Source organism: Cataglyphis hispanica, chromosome 23 (genome assembly GCF_021464435.1).
Source record: "Cataglyphis hispanica isolate Lineage 1 chromosome 23, ULB_Chis1_1.0, whole genome shotgun sequence".
Classification (NCBI taxonomy): domain Eukaryota; kingdom Metazoa; phylum Arthropoda; class Insecta; order Hymenoptera; family Formicidae; genus Cataglyphis; species Cataglyphis hispanica.
In genome coordinates this window covers 4064576-4081932 of record NC_065976.1, presented here as the reverse complement: position 1 = coordinate 4081932, position 17357 = coordinate 4064576, and the positions used below count along the sequence as shown (strand labels likewise).

The window sequence follows — 17357 nt, the reverse complement described above, 5'->3', positions numbered from 1 at the left end:
AATGAAAGGCAGTTTATAAAATGAGCGATTTAAAAAAAACTTGACAGTTTATTTGTCATATCAATAATTTCAGATTATTTGCACATTGATTTATTAGTTCGAATTCTTAATCGTACAAACATTGCAGGAATTTATTTCTTAAATTTTTATATTCTATTTTCTATAATCTGGAACTTAAAAAAATTATATGTGTATAGTATAATACTTAATAATAATTCAAATATATTATATTATCTCGAATGCGAATCTAACTTATCCTGATAAAAGAACTTTATCATGCTTAATGCTGAATGCACAACGAAGAATACGGCTATAAATGTCAGAATGTCTCGTGTCCTTGAACTTCTTAATTAAAAAAAAATATAAGTCCAGATTATTTATTTTGTTAATAATTGGAGAATATTTTGACAATGGTATTTATTCTATCTAGTCAATAAGTTGTTTAATAACATGTGGATACTATAAACATGCATTGCGACACGATGTGAAATAAATTAAAATAAATGAAAATATTCCACATCGTGTGCACAAAAATAAATATAATATGTGTATATTTTTGAAGTTTTGTAATTTTCTGCAATGTGTGTGCGTGTGTATGTGATATTCATCCATTCATTATATATTACCGAACTTTTCGTAAAGACAAAAAGTTAATATCTATAAATATACACGTGTATATATTTTGTATTTTATAAAATTTTATTCAGCATTTTTTTTATCATTATTAAGTTTCATTATTAAGTTTCATTATTGTCTATTATTATTTTACATACAGCAAAATTATTTTTTCCCGGTATATATCGTCATTAAAATTAAATTTTATATTAATATGTCAAAACAAATTAACAGACTACTTCCATGCAAGCCGGTCGAACATTTTTGTTCCTCTAAATCGGACAAATTTCACATCTCTCCGCGCGTCGCAATAATGGTAGGCATTCGCACACGCATATAGAGAAACGGCGTGGCCGTTATTTACATATTTTCCAACCCTTTCCGCCGCACACATCCGCCCACAAACAGAGGTGGTGGTGGCGGCGACAGATACGTGCGAGGAAGCGCGTTTGCGGGTGCGCAAACCTCTTTACAGGTCCATGACGTGCGGCGCATGATTCGCCGGTTTCACAGCGTATATAGCAGCACTGAAATAAGATAATTTGCCGGGCGCCGGCAAAATTTCTGAATCGATCTCCTAATAAACCCAATACGCAGCGAACTCACGTGCCGCGCTTCTCCATACGATCGATGATTATAGCTTTACCACCTGTCCGCCGAGGCATTTACGAGATAATTTATGTGAGCGGCGAGATCGATGTAATATTCGTTATCTTTTGCAGTTTTTTTTTTCTTTTTCTTTCTTTATGATATCTGTATTTCGGGTGGGAATGTGCAAACGGGATGTATACAAAAAGAAAGAAAGAAAATTTATAATTTATATTGAGATGAAATGGTGTCTCAAGGATGTATATATGTCATATGTTCATATGTCAAAACATTGACAGAAGCATGAAAATTTCGTATTTTTCTAGTATTTCTTCTGAGTGCAAATTTGAACAATTCTCTTAACGATTTAGAAATTATTCAAGTTTAAAGTTAGTATTGATTTTTATGGAAAATTGCATATTGTAGTACTTATTGACAAATTTGACAAGGTAAAAACATTGCCAACAAAATAATTTTTACATATATTAAGAAAACTAATAAATATTTGTGCAAACTTTGATTTAGATTCACTTAAAAGAAACTTACTAAAAATTATAGAAAATATCTTTTTCTCTCTCTTTCTGCAAATTTTTTTTTTTTTTTTTTTGCTGAATTAATTTCAGGGGATATTCACAATCAAAGCTTTTAAATAAATTATAAATGAGGAAAAGTAATAATTACAATTACTTTCTTTTACAAAGACATTAAAAATCATGTTATTTTGTAATACTTTAATTCTTTTTATAATCCGGATTTATTTATTTGATTTTTTAAACAGTATAAACATAAGTAATATGTTGTTTTTTTTATATTTTGAAGTATTTTTTGCTACTATTGTACAACCAAAACATCCTTAATATTTGTTTCTACATGAATGTTGTTTATTTTCGTTGGATACAGATAATGAGATACTATAAATTCCTTTGTACGATCGATCGGAACCGTTCTACGACGCGAAAGTTACGTTATCACGAGGATTATTAATATTGATGTATCGCGAAATCAATGTGTGTCCATTCGATCTAATCAATTTATGAATGCCGACCCAGTTTGACAGCGGATGAACCAGAGACGCGGGCAAGTCACGCGACTTTCGGACCCCGGCATTTCGACGTTCTCGGTGCATTCCTGAGATGTGTGTCCGTAAAGCATCTCTCGCCCTACCATCGCGACCGAACGCCGCACATTCGACCAATGTGGAAAGATTATGGGACAAACCCGCGCGTGTGCAATAGCGCCTAAGTAGCGTATATGCTTCACCGTAATAAGGGTATCGTACTTTTCACGGCAAAAAAATCTTGAAAAAAGCAAAATATATATATATATATATTAATGTAAACGCATTGTTTATTTATTTTTCTTCCAAAAACGTTATACAGATTATAATTTCCTATATAATTTTTAAAAGAAATTACATTGAGAAATAAAACGCTTGTGCATGCACTTGTCTCTATAGATATGTAGTTTTATATTTTTAATCAATGCGAATAGTATAAAAATAAATTTTCAAAAAGTTAGTTTCTTATTTTTGAAACACCCTATGTATCAAATTAATACTTATATACTATTTAATACTATTTAAGATTATTTTATATATCATTATACATGTAAGAAGCTTTTCAACAAGAAAGCATAGACACTATTAAATAGAGAATTTTTAAAAACTCTAAAATTTTTCTATTTGACAGCTAATCATATGATTTTGTATTTACGTGTGTTTCTTGCTGGAAGACTTCCATAAATATTAAAACATTAGCAATAAAAAAAAAATCTATATATATTACCAAAAACGTCCTATGTGACATCTAAGCACGAGTCTGCGGAAATCGGTCACGTGGGAAACGAGACGTCACTCGCGCATGCGCAGAACGGTCCCGCCGGTGGGATTTGTCCCACGATCGTTCTACACTGCACTCAACAGATCGAGGTGTGGCCATCGAGGGCAGCCATTTTCTTGACTTTCTGTCGCTTAAGATTTCAGGTAAATACGCAATTATATTTTAAGTTAGCGCCGGCCGGAGTGGTGCGAGGGTGCGTGGTGCGCTGTGCGTGCGGGCGTCGCGTGAGTGTCCGGGCACGTAGGGATCCCGCCGGGACATCGGGCCGGGTACGGTGCTAAAAGAGGGAAAAAAGGAGCCTGCTCCTCCTCCGCGAGCTGAGGGAGTGAGGGAGAAAGAGTGAGAGAGAGAGAGAGAAGTGTATGTGTGCGCGCTTGTTGTGTGTGTGTGTGTGTGTGTGTGCGAAGCGGGGAGATAGGTAGGCGAAGGAGAGCGAGAACGGGTCGCGCGAGGAGACTTCGAGGGAGTGTCATGCGTCGCGAATCTCGTCCGCACGGCATCACCGCGCTCTGAAGGCTCGCGACGGTTATCTCGTATCCGCGTCGTTCGTGCGCATTCTACGTGACTCGTGCTAGTCTACGTCGTCGTCCTCTTCGTCTTATCGTCGCAGCCGCTGTCGCGAAGCTCAGCAATCCGCACGACGGATCTTTTGGAATGCTTTCGGGCTCTACCTGACACTACGTGGCCGTTTAGTTCAGTAAGTAAACGTCTCTCTCTCTCTCTCTCTATATATATATATATATATATATATATATATATATGTATGTATGTATGTATATATATATATCACATATCAGACACACACAGGCGTATCTCTCCGCTCTCGCGACGATTCCCTTGCGTTACGCACCACGCACTTCTCATGCCGCTGCTTCCACCTTCCTTACCCTTTCTTTCCCCTTCGACAAGTCTGCCCTTTTCGGCTGCAATAAAAACGTTACATTCCCCTGCTTCGTAATGACGTTATACATCCGGACGACGGTGGAGGAAAGAAAGGGGAAGGAGGGAAAAAAAAATGGAAGTGCGGTTAAAAAAAGGAATTAATTTCATCGCGCTCGCTTTTCATCTCGCTTTAATATCGCACGGGTGAGAGATGCACTTTCGGAATTTTGCCGGAAAAAGCCGCGATCACCCTCGGCGCATTTTCCGTTCATTCCCGAAATTACGGCGGATCCATGATCGATGATAGCTCGCTCGCTCGCTCGTGACAGCGCTCGTTCCGCAGGAGCCGGATGTCTCGCTCGACGACATTTATCTCCCGCCCTGCGTAAACAAATTCTGGGGAGAATACGTGCGCGCTTTTGACGTGTGACGCGATTGTGCGCGACGTGTCCAAGCATCGTCGGGAGCAGCGCCGATCCCGGGTGTCCGGGTCTCCTTTCAGCTGCATTCAACTTTTCACTTTCTACGCCTAAAATACTCGGGATTGAGAATTGAGTGCATTAAATTTGTGATCGATATTCATAATAACGGACGAGACGGAGAGAAAAAGGAAAAAGATTAGAGGAAAAATATAACAGCTAAAAAAAAAAACTTCCAACGACATGACGTTATCAACGATGATTTTGACGTTTATTAATTTTCAGTTGCACTCTCTACACTTTGTTTCTTTCTCTTTTTATTTTTTATTTATTTATTTATTTATTTTTTTTGCGAAGCATGTAGCATTTTAAAAGAATCGAATATCTTCTGCGATATCGATAGCGTCTTTAGAGAACTCACGTCATCGTTAGCGTCTCCTGAGCACTCGCGTCATCGATGGCGTCCTGAGTATCCGCCACGCACTCTCTCTCTCTCTCTCTCTCTCTCTCTCTCTCTCTCTCTCTCTCACGCTCCCCGACCTTGGCCGATGCGCACTATCTTCGTCGTGAAGGAAAGCATAGGTTAGTTTAGCCAAGACGTACTCTGGTCTGTTCATTTTAGTCGCACTCTCTAAACTTTGTTTCTTCTCGCCCCTTTCAAAGTCCAAGTAAACATTTTAAACGCAGAAAGCGTAAAAAAGAGTGTACTTAAGACTCTTAGGTCTTTTCTTTTTAATTCTACATTCTAATTTTCCACAAGTTTTCTCTCTTTTCCATTTTCCTCTTCAACCAAAATATCTCATTGTTCTTTCGAGCGCGACTAAAAGGAACGTATCTTTTAGTTTGACATTTCTATCATCGCGGAAAAACGACTCATCGACCGGGTTAGGAGTTTATCAGAAGTGACTGCCATCGATCGATCGTGTTCATCATCTTCGGGAATTCTATATTTAACAGAAGATACACAATAGGGAATTAATTTAGCTCGATGTATAATTTTTTTATTCTCTTGATATCTACTCTATTTATTTTCTTTTTTCTCCAATAAATTGTATATAGGATCCAAATACATATAAATCATAAAACAAAGGACTCGTTCCTGCGTGTCAGGGATTCGCGATATCGACGACATTGTCGTCTGTTGCTCGAATATTTTGGCCAGTTTTGTTTGTACGACTTCTGTGTATTGGAGCAGGAATAATACTTGGTCTTTGTGTCATTGCGAAAGGATTCTCTATGGCAATTTTTGTACACCTTATAGATGATATTCCATGTCGATGCTTTTTTTTATCTTTATGCGACTTTGCTGAATATCATTACAATTTCTTATAATGAGCTATTGTTGGGAATAGGAATATGTAAAGGAATGAATTTTCGCATCAGAAAGCTTTCTCTTTCGTTGCTGTCAATTTATGTAGTACTTTCTTCTCGATTCTAGAATCAATGAGATCTTTTCTGCTGTGGGCAATTGTATTTCAAATTGTTATAAACATTTAAAGCCACATTAGAATAGCCTCTGAACTTCTGTACAACATATTGTTGTGTTTGTACAGCTTGTATGACATTTTGGATTTATGCCTGTCAGATGGTTCTTCTAATGTGGATACATACAGTGTTTGATATTGCATGTCTAACAAATAATATACGGGCTTTTGTTTCTTTTCTCTTTTTTTTTTTTCTGCATGTAATCTCGACAGATTATTATTTTATCCTAATGCATAAGGTAAAGTCTTTGATATATAACTTGAAGGATAACTTCTTGTTAGATGTATGCCCTTATATAAATGCGGTCCAAATGTAAGTGTAATTTTATATATTAGTCCATGTGGTATGATGATGTGATAACTGTTTTTATGGATAAAATATTAAAAAGACCCTACCTTATGTAGCCACACAAATTCCGTATATTTTGATTTAGATATGTATATAAGGTCATCGAATGCGATGAGAATCATACTTAATCATTGACAATTCTGTTGAAAAAAATAGCATATATATATATTTCTTTTATGTTAAAAGGGAAGAGTTAAGAAATGGAAAAAATATTGCAAAAATTTTATATAATGAAGGAGATATTTTCAAGCTTTAATTATATATTTATAGAAACTTTGTTTTATAAGTTATAAAACAGATAACATATATATGTATATATATATATATGTATATGTATATGTGTATATATATGTGTATATATATATATATATATATATATATATATATATATATATATATATTGATATTTGTTGTGTGGTATATTGCATTCATCTCGCAGCTTCCTACCTACATCTAACATATAAAATGTCCACTTAAAACAGAGACGCTGAAAGAAAGACTAAAAACATGGGATGCAATGCGGGCCGATGCCTCGGTCCAGACGATACGGGGTACCCTGGATCAGGTACGACCCAGTCAATATCCTTTAAAACTTCAGCCCTCGTAGGTCCTGCTTTATAAACCGAGTAGATCACAGGATTTAGAAATTTCTCTTATTACTTATACAATACTCGCTTTACGAGAGTAGCTTTGGAATTATAGAAATAAATTAGAGTATGATAAATCGAAGTAGCCAAAGGGGACACTGTACTTTATTCTGTGCAGGGAAAAGGATTATTTCATATGCTGAAAGATTAGCTCGAAGTAAACAGGCTACGAAAAAGCTCTTTTTGAAAAAAAAAAAAAAAAAAGAAAATTGAATAGCCTACGAGGTTTGAAAATAAGAAATTATTTATATTGCGTTCTCCCAAAAAAGGGAGAGATGTATATAATGACTTACACGGTCTCTCTCTTTCTCGAAGGTTTACCCTGATTTCTTCTTCCTAACTCTGTCCTGATGAAGAACGCTTCTTAGCCTCATCCGTCACTTCTTTCGTATATTTGTATCATACACGCTTTTGTGAATCTGTTGAACTTAAAAAAGAAAAAAAAGTTTGCCCTGCTCTCCACTCAATTATAATTTATCGATGCTGCAAGAGAAGCAAGTTTAGTACTGATGTCAATACTAACTCTTCGATTTTTTTTCCAGCTATCTTTTGCATTCCCGGCGTATTTCATTACGTTTTATAATATAATTCATTGTATATGTCGCAGTCTCATCACACCGCATGCTTTTAGTTTGGATAATTTGGTAGTGTTCTTCATGCACAATGTCGCATTGACTGAAATTCTTTATCGATATCAATTTAATATTACTTTTTAGGTGATAAGATACGCTATATATCTGTATATGTATACGCTGACATTTAAAATATACGTTTTGAAAGATTAGAATTTGCAGAATAGAATTTATCTTCTGTATCTATAATAGTTTAAGACTATTTTTATTGTAGATAACATTAGTAAGATTACATCTCTTATGTAGGAGGAAAATGTATTATACAGTATATAGTATGTGTGTGTACTTTGTATAAATGAGTCACGATTAGTGAGAAACGCGATAAAAGCACGGCTACCGGATATTATCGTCTTAAACGTTGTGGTACGATGTGATATCAAAATTAATTATATAAAAAAAGAATTTATATGACTAACTCTCTCCATGTAAAGTAGGTAAGTTAGCTTGGTAGAGAAAATGTTTATTTTTTTGGAAACTATAAATTGTTATTTTGTGAAATATTCTCGAGGCATTATCTCTTTCGAAATTTTAAGATAAAACAAATTGATAAATTGAAAACAAAGTATACCTGTTTGAGAGAAAGCTATACATTTGACCAAAATTTTATATATGATACGATAAAAAGAATTGAAAAATTTTAGCACATTGATTTGATTGCAATTGTGAAATGCATCACTAACTTATAACAAATGTAAAACACATGCTTTTCATATTAATTAATCAATCGTATTTACATACATCTTAAAAGTGATAAATGTTCTAAACAAGCAAACAATGCCAATTGTACATCAGCTCACCAATTTACTTATCGATTACTTAGAAATAACGTGTATTCTTTTGATTTTTAGGATTCATGGCAGCCATCAGGAAGAAATTGGTTATCGTGGGTGACGGTGCTTGCGGAAAAACATGTCTTCTCATAGTATTCAGCAAAGACCAATTTCCTGAAGTATATGTACCCACGGTATTCGAGAATTATGTTGCAGACATCGAAGTGGATGGTAAACAGGTGCATGTTTTCTTCAAATTTTTCTTATTCTTTTTGTTGAGAAATTTTTTTTTTACACTTTAACAAACGACGATATTTATTTTGTGAACAGGTGGAACTGGCTCTTTGGGACACAGCTGGACAAGAAGATTATGATAGGTTGCGTCCGTTGTCGTATCCAGACACGGACGTCATCTTAATGTGCTTTTCCATCGACAGTCCCGATTCCCTGGAGAACATTCCCGAGAAGTGGACACCAGAAGTAAAGCACTTCTGTCCGAATGTGCCCATTATCCTTGTGGGTAATAAAAAAGACTTGCGTAATGATCCTAATACCATCAAGGAGTTGAGTAAGATGAAACAGGAACCCGTTAAGCCCGAGGAGGGTAGAGCCATGGCGGAAAAGATCAACGCTTTTGCCTACCTTGAATGTTCTGCTAAAAGCAAGGAAGGTGTAAGGGAAGTCTTTGAAACGGCAACCCGAGCTGCGTTACAAGTATGTTTTAATTAATAATATAATGTGTTATGCTTGTAACAAAAATTCTTAAAGAATAGTAATCTTTAAATTCAGTTGTGCGAGTTAACATAAGAGAAACGTTCATTGCGAGAAAAAATATTAAGTAAAATAATAACATTAATGTCGTAAAATTTCAGGTAAAGAAGAAGAAGAAGGGCAGATGTAGGCTCCTTTAAGATGTTTATCCCAAGTAAACCCGATGTAACACGGGCGAAATAAAGGAATTGCGGAACTAGCTGCAACAAAGCTAGTCGTAATGTCGCAGATCCCGCGGAAACCATCTTTAATTATTTTACATAATAAAATATACAACAACAAAAAAAATGAAAAAAGGTGCAACCGCGTCAAACCAGAACATTATTATTAATATTAATATTATTAATATTATTATAATTATTATTATATGCATTCTACATCTTTTTTTTTTTTTTTATCGTAGTAGCTCTTTATTTTGGTAATAAACAAAATGAAAGAAAAATCGATCGAGTTGAGAAAAAATATAGATAAGAAACGGAGAATACAAAACAGTGTAACACACGAAACGCAATTAAAAAACAATGTAGGAATCCAAAAAGGCGATTTGAGAATTCTGAATTTTTTTTGCATCAAAGTTTTATTAAAATCGTCGCGTTATTGGCTCGTGAACGAAAAAAAAAGAGAAGAGTAACGGACATTTATTATATTATAAACGCGCATAGATAGACCAGAGCAGGTAACTTTACTCTTTAAGATACCAATTAGATTAAATGTGTGTATTATTATATATTTTATTATTATTATTTGAGTTATATTGTATCACGGTGACACACTAACACAACGGATTATAACAGCGGCTATATAATATATTTATATATTTCGGGGAACGCGTTTTCTTTGTGTCTGACCACGCCGTAACTGGATTTGCGGCTTGCGCATTTTTTTATACATATGCATACGCCATTGATATCTTTAGCGTATAATGTACTCTTAATCGGAGATTATCGGTCGTACATAATTATCTCGTAACGATATGTCCCGAATTGATTTTACCGTGTGTGCCACAATTATATTGAGTCAAGCTTACTTCGCGAAATTGACACAGATTTCCAACCTTGTTGTTTTCGCCACAAGTTCTTCCTGTTTCGCTTGTGCTACTCTTTACGTCGAAGTGAAAAAAAAATTGATGTGTTACTCGTCCTCTTGTGTAGAGATCCGTCTAATCTGTGTAAGATTCATAATAAAAATTGTGTTACAAAGACGTGATGTTGAATTAACGGCCGCGTAACGCTTCTCTCGGCCACTAGTTCAACGTTACTTGACTGCGGAATTGTGTTCACTAAGTTCTCTCTTTGTTTCTCTCGAACGCGCGTTTAGCGGTAGTATAGAGATCTTGTTATATTACACGCTTTTAACTGGAACTTTTCAAAATCGCGTAATAGAAAAAGAAAAAAAAGAAGCTTAGCGACGAAAACTTAAGATACTTCCGCCACGAGCGAACGCGCGCATGATGGATTCGTGGAAAGCAAAGAAAAAAGGAAAAACAGATGGCAAGAAGAGAGAAAGGGAGATGTATATTAAGCAATTAAGCGTGCCTGTGAATTAATGAGTGCTTTGGGAAACACTCGGATATACGCTCTCCACTCCTCCTGTGCAAGTTCGCGCGTCGCTCGAAAGTGTTCTTTTTATAATGAGTTTCGTGGATATATACCGCGCGTTATATAAATATATATATACATACATTACTTATATAATTGTATCAATTATGCACCCGATATTGTATATACATATGATATAAACTCTTTACCGTTCTCTCATAATAGACACGCGCGTCGATCGAGATTCGAATACCATTTTTCCAGAACATATATATATATATATATATATATATATATATATATATATATATATATATATAAACATATATATACACATACACACTTTACTCTTGCATGGCATAAACAGAGAGCAATAAGCAAAAGTTACGAGAATGATCCTGATCGTTTAGATAGATGCGAGTTCTCCAACATTATAAAATATGATAAATACGTATTTGCATACACAATATGAATGAGTCGCGTTTTACTTCTTCGATTGAAGCTAACGCTGAAAAGAATACGCATGTATCTTGTATCCCCGTACACGTACATACACACGACACATACAAATGAAATACTTTTTCTTAATGGGCCCCGTGAAAAGCTCGAGTTATCGATAACGCGGTTTTAATCGCCGTAAGTTAACTATCTTCTTCACATAAGTAGACATATTTTGAGACTCGAACGTGATTAATGGGGTTTGTATACGCGAAGAAAACAAAAAAAAAGATTTATCAGCAGTTCCGATGAATAAACCAATTTTTTATCATCAAAGAAAAGAGATCGTCGATCTTGACTTCCGAAAAATTTCTACCAATTCACATACACTCTCCTCCCTCTTTCTCTCTACAACTACTAACTAGCTTTTGTATGTAACTTCTGTATTGTATGATTAACCTATGAACGCTATAACAAATTGTAACTAACAATAAACATTTCTTATGAAGATGTATAATCGGTACTACTGTTGGATGACACCCGCGAAAATGGGACACGCGTTTATTCGCGTTAATTTCTAATATTTTTTTTTATATAGTATATTAATATACATTATGATACTTCTAAAAATTTATATATCATAAGTGGGTAATATGGTTTATACATGATTGTGTTAGGGGAAGAAGTCTTACGAAAGTTTTGTACAAAACAATTTATTTTGACTCGTATAAACAGAAATCGCTGCACACATCTCTTAGTATATAATCGAAACGCTAGATTGGAATGGAGTGTATGTGTGTGTGTGTATTTCATATATATATATATATATATATATATATATATATATATATATATATATATATATATATATTTTGTAATAAATGAAAGATGAAGATGTTTGAATAGACAGTATTTTATATATAAAGATAAAGAATTATATGCGGATATATATCTATATTTATATCTTTATAATTCTTTGTTCATGAAGCACATTATAGAAAAAAATTTGGAATTATTTCTGTAAGCCGCATTATGTCGTTATACAATCGTTACAAATTAATACATGACAAATATGTAAAATTAATACATACTAGACAATTCTAAATACTAGAAATACTCCTTATATGACGAATATTCTTCATCTATCACTTATTGCAAAATACGCGATGCGGGTACGCATTATATCTGCACTCACAGCGTTATTTTTTTCTATGTTTATGCACATTTGCGCGTTCTTAACTGTACTCGTGTATTATATGAGGAAAACTCACGGATCGTCGATCCGATTGAATTGAATCATTCTGAAACGAGCTTCGCGATCGTTTTTTCCATAATGTCTTATAGCTCGTCGATTCTAGACTTGCGCTCATTGCCCTTACGATCATAGCCCTTGAGCTCATCAGTGGCATGTTTGGCAATGTAGTTGACGAAATCATCGAGTTGGCGACCGCCTTCATATTTGACCGGGCTGTCCTTGGCGTCTTTGGGCACCCAGAAGAGGGTCGGGAAACCACGTACCTCGTACGGAGCCGGTACGTCATTTGCCGTCGCGTCAAACTTGACAATCTCGACATCCTCGTCCGCTAGCTTATCACCCAACTCGTCAAATATCGGCGCCAATTTCTTGCAGTGACCACACCAGGGTGCATAGAACTCAATCAGCGTGTCTTTGCCATTGTTGGTGACCACATCATCAAAGTTTTTGGCTACTGCGACTTTTACGTTGCCCGTATTGCTCTCCGGGATCGGTTCGGATTTAAGATACGGCTCCAGAGCGCCGGCCTGCAAATCCTTCAGGAACGCTTCAAACGTCTCCACTGAGAATTCGCCCTGAAGAACAAATTTTTGATTTTTGGCATCTCGTGCTAGAACAACTGGCTTATCGCCTTTTGTGTAGTCGATACCAAAGTCGTTCAATTCGTGCTGGAAGTCATCCTTGGAAGCTATGGCGAAGGAGTATTCGGGGAAGTCCTTGGCGACTTTGATGATTCTGTTGCGCCAATAATTTGTGCCCTTGGCATTCTTCACATAATCCACGTTGTAATAGGCGATCACTAGAGGATTTTTGAAATCTTGTGCATTGTCGCGAGTGCGTACGCCAGCGATACCGTAGCTGTAACAAAGTTGGCATTATAAGACAAATCCAAAATCATGAAACTTTGATAAAAAAACAATACTCACTAGTTCTTGGTGACAAAGTCGTTTACATCATTGATAGAGTCGCCACCCTCATATATTATACTTTTATCTTCGAATTTATTGTGGAGTATCTTTGGACGATATAAAACAATATTATTTCTGAAACACAAAATATTTTAGTTAATTATATAATTTTAGTTAAGTATATTTGAGTTACAATTTATTCTTTTTCTGCAAACAAGCACACAGAGAAATTTTATACTCTTTTATATCTTTTATAAACACATACTTATGGGACACCTTGTCTAAAATTTCTTTTGTCGATGTGTGAGCAAATCTGACTTTTTCCCTGAGTTTTTTGGAAACAGTATGGAATGCTGCGGCCAATGGAGAATCATCCTCTTCGAAATAACCTACCACACTGACATCGTCAGCGTCCAAAAACGTCTTGTGAGCCTTTTCACTAGTCAATTCTGTGGATGCTGGTCCCACTTGAGACTGAAACAAATATAACCAGACACATAGAAAAATTGTGCTACTGTATCTAACAAATGTAATGAAAATTCCATAAAATATTACCTTCATGTATTTAACAATGCCGGCTGCATCTCTGGGGCCATTATAATCTGACCTGAACTCGTTACGTTCGAAAATCTTGAGAGTTGGATAACCACTGACAGAAAACTTGTTGCAAGTTTCCTTTCCAGATTCTGTACAATCCACCTTAGCGAGAGTGATCGGTGGCTCGTTGCCTATGAGCAATTCTGCAGCCTTGGCGAAGTCTGGCTTCAACCGTTTACAATGCCCGCACCTAATAATAAATTAACTTAATTAATTTAAGCTTTTTTGAACAAACTTTATTTAGATATTTGTTGCCAGGGTTATTTTATATAAATCTAAGATTTAAATAAATATGAGCTACAGTTTTCTAAATAAAATAAATAAATAAATGCTTTTTAAGCTATATTTTTTATGCCATCTTCATTCAAGCCAAAATAAATTCAGATGATGTAAGCAATTCCCTTCTAGATTTTTCTTTTTATAAATAATCTATTAAAATAATTATGTGCTCATTAAAGAAGAAAAAAGAAAAGGAAAATTGAATAAATTAGAAAAAAAGGAGAAACTTATGAAGAAAAAAAATAATTAAAAAAGCAGGCTACATGCTTTAATCTTCTCTTATCAGATATCAAAAAGAGATAAAAATCACATTTGGCAAACTTTAAATTGTTCAAGATTGGAATTCAGACTCGATAATCTGAAACGTCATCAAATCTATCGAAAAATATCATATGCCGGCATTCAACGACGTCGACATCTCAGCGCGATTTTCGGCTGTAAAAAGATATCTCTTCGCCCAACAGATAAAAGATCCGATTGCTTTACTTTCTCTCTCTTTTTCGACATGAATGATAACGTAAAAATACAAGTAAATTCCATTATGATAATCGCCGGATGCTTGGATAAAGAATTATCCAAGCATCCGGCGATTAAAGATCATGCTTTTCACTTGCATTTTCGGTAATTTTTTATAAATATTTTTTTTCTCTCTCTCTCTCTCTCTCTACCAATACTTCATTTTATCTTATATGCAGAATTTCAAGCAATAGGAAAATGTAAGATTGCGCGATTAAAGAAGAAGAGAAGCCCGACGAGGGAGAAACGTCTATCTCACCATGGTGCGTAAAACATGACGAGTGTGTTCTCGTGGCGCTCGAGCTCGCTCTCGAAGATCTCGTCGGTGAGCTCCAGGACATCCTTCTCGTCGGCGTAGACGCCGAAGAGTACCAGCGACAAAATAGTCAAACACTTTAGCAGCATCTTCGCGGCAACTCTTGAGCCTGTGATCTCGTGCGGGTCGTAAGTAAACTCTGTCTCTGTCGGAGCGGTGCGTTTCGTCGATCGCAGACGTGGCTCTTTCACGGCCAGCGGTTAAAGAGACGCGGCCCGCGAAGTGCTGTCGCTTGCCGATTGGCTGGCCGGTCTCCCGTTCGCGTGCTCGCGTGTACCCGTTGTCCGGAAAGCAAGCGCACCGTCTCGCATCTCCGAATGTCATTACTCCGCCAGAGATTCTCCCGTGATGAAAACTTTTGACATTTGATATCAATATCGATATTCGGATTCGAAGCTTGATTTCGATTGTAAATAGAAATCTACAATGAATTGGATCGATTCGAGATGAATCTTTTGTTTCTTATAAAGATTTTTTTAACTTATTTTTAATTTTTTAATTAAGTGACAGAACGCACTATATCGAGGATCAAAGTGTCAGGATAAATGAACGGAGAAGATTAAAATCTGCGGAAAAATGATTACTGGATTGTTTTCAGAGCAAATTTAAGTTTCGCTGTTTATGACATATGTGTGTTTTCTGGTACACCCTATATATTGATTTGACGGCACAGATGCCATCTCAAGGCGACTAGAAGACAATGTTCTTGATGTGATTGGAGGGGTGAAGATCTTTCTACAATGAAAGAAATATATATTCCGTTAGCTTATGTCAATTATGTCCTCAATGAGCTAAACAATATTTTTGAAAATGTTTTTAAAAACATTTTCAAAAACATTAAAATAATGAGTTAAGTCCCTTTTTAATCGTTAAAAAAAAATGTTAGCATCCAATGAACAGACAATATTTTATAAATGTATTTTTAATATTTATTATTTATTAATTGTATTGTTTATACAATTAAGGAATAATAAAAATATTAAAAATACGTTTAAAAAATATTGTCTGTTCACTAAATGTTAATATATAAACTTTTTTTTAATGATTAAAAGCGGACTTTTAACTCATTATTTTAATGTTTTTAAAAACATTTTTTAAACATTGTTTAAAACATTTAAAAAAATATTGTCTGCTCATTGAATCATGAAATTTGTTTTATGCGATTTTGCATTTATAATATAATGTTCCTTTTAATCTATTAAAAAGACGCTTCCCATATTTTCTTTATCGTTTTTAATTGAAAAATTTTTAAAAGTTGATATTATTTTTTCAGTTTCTTCAATTTCACTCAAAAGCATTGACGATAAATTACAAATCAATAAAATATTGTAATATTTATCCTATAATGAAAAATATAAGATAAAATAATAATTAAGTAATATATATATATATATATATATATATATATATATATATATATATATATAAAACATAATCACATCTGGCGTTTCATCTTATAATAATTATTATAATAATATAATTGTAATGTCATGGCTGAAGAAAACTCGTAATCTTTTTACTCTAGGAAACTTTTAATAGTCAAAAGTCCCTTTCCGTTCATATACAAGTCTGATATAAGACTATCGATACAACAAAGACAGGTTCCGTCCATTTACACGTTTTGTGTGTTTTTCATATATATATAATTTATATATATATTTATATATATATAATTATATTTATATATGTATATTGATTATTTACAAAAATCGTTACATGTATATAAATGACGACATTTATAAACGCGTAATTTAGGAAAGATGGAAAACGCATTTGTGAAGAGGTAGGAGGGTGAGGGGAAAGGGCGAGGGCAAGGGCGAAGGAGGGCACGTTAGAAATTTCAAATTGAGAAATTAGTGAACTTCAATGTAGCCGGCGATTCAGATGCATTAGCTCCAATACTTTGCGAGCAACACTGATATTCTTCCTTTATTTTATGAGATATAGACAGTTGGAATTAAATCGGCGATAATCATTAGATTCTGAACTCCAAGAGACTGCGTGTATGTAAATCTGTTCTTTTCATCCGCACTACATTATATTTTGTCCTCTACTTGCATTCGAAACGAAATAAATATATATATTTATTAAAAAAAAAAAAGAAAAGAAAAGATATTGCGGAAAAGTATGGAAAGAGTGCGGATAGAAGGAACAGAATCCCGAAATATTCGAAACCGGAAAACTTGCAAGATATTTACAGATTTTTTAGTAAAGTAGAAATTGGCAATTTTATATATCCTTGGTCATATTTGTCAGTTATTTTCAATACACTTATATATCTTATACACAATTAAATTAAATATTATTTACGTATAAAATACTTCAATTCACATTTATATCAAAGATTCTTACAAAACTTTCGATCCAATTTCAATCCTTTTTTCGATTGATTAGAAAAAGAGATTGATTAGGAAAATGCTGTTGCGAGATATATATCTAACATATTCTTTTTCTCATTGACGAGTCTCATTAGCTTGCATTGAATCATTAATACTTAATATTTAATCGTTATCAA

General features: G+C 34.5%; 2 protein-coding genes and 1 pseudogene across 5 annotated transcripts; 1 reads left to right on the top strand and 2 right to left on the bottom strand.

Moving 5' to 3' along the window:
- Window positions 1–1781: 1781 nt before the first annotated feature.
- Window positions 1782–3140, bottom strand: LOC126857886 (uncharacterized; annotated as a pseudogene).
- On the top strand, window positions 3071–11488 carry LOC126857875 (ras-like GTP-binding protein Rho1). 4 transcript variants are annotated; one of them, XM_050607725.1, is made up of 5 exons: window positions 3082–3184; window positions 6658–6740; window positions 8303–8463; window positions 8555–8938; window positions 9097–11488. In XM_050607725.1, exons 2-5 carry the CDS (start codon window positions 6683–6685, stop codon window positions 9133–9135), a joined length of 642 nt encoding a protein of 213 aa, XP_050463682.1. In that variant the 5' UTR covers window positions 3082–3184; window positions 6658–6682; the 3' UTR covers window positions 9136–11488. The 4 variants fall into 4 exon arrangements, with proteins under 4 accessions (XP_050463684.1, XP_050463682.1, XP_050463683.1 ...); XM_050607726.1 differs by lacking the exon at window positions 3082–3184 and adding an exon at window positions 3253–3738; XM_050607727.1 differs by lacking the exon at window positions 6658–6740 and having other exon boundaries at window positions 3071–3184.
- LOC126857834 (protein disulfide-isomerase A3) lies at window positions 9377–15062 on the bottom strand. The gene is made up of 5 exons (XM_050607639.1): window positions 14786–15062; window positions 13690–13921; window positions 13400–13608; window positions 13153–13269; window positions 9377–13084 (listed from the first exon to the last, which is right to left on the bottom strand). Exons 1-5 carry the CDS (start codon window positions 14929–14931, stop codon window positions 12310–12312), a joined length of 1479 nt encoding a protein of 492 aa, XP_050463596.1. The 5' UTR covers window positions 14932–15062; the 3' UTR covers window positions 9377–12309.
- Window positions 15063–17357: the final 2295 nt, after the last annotated feature.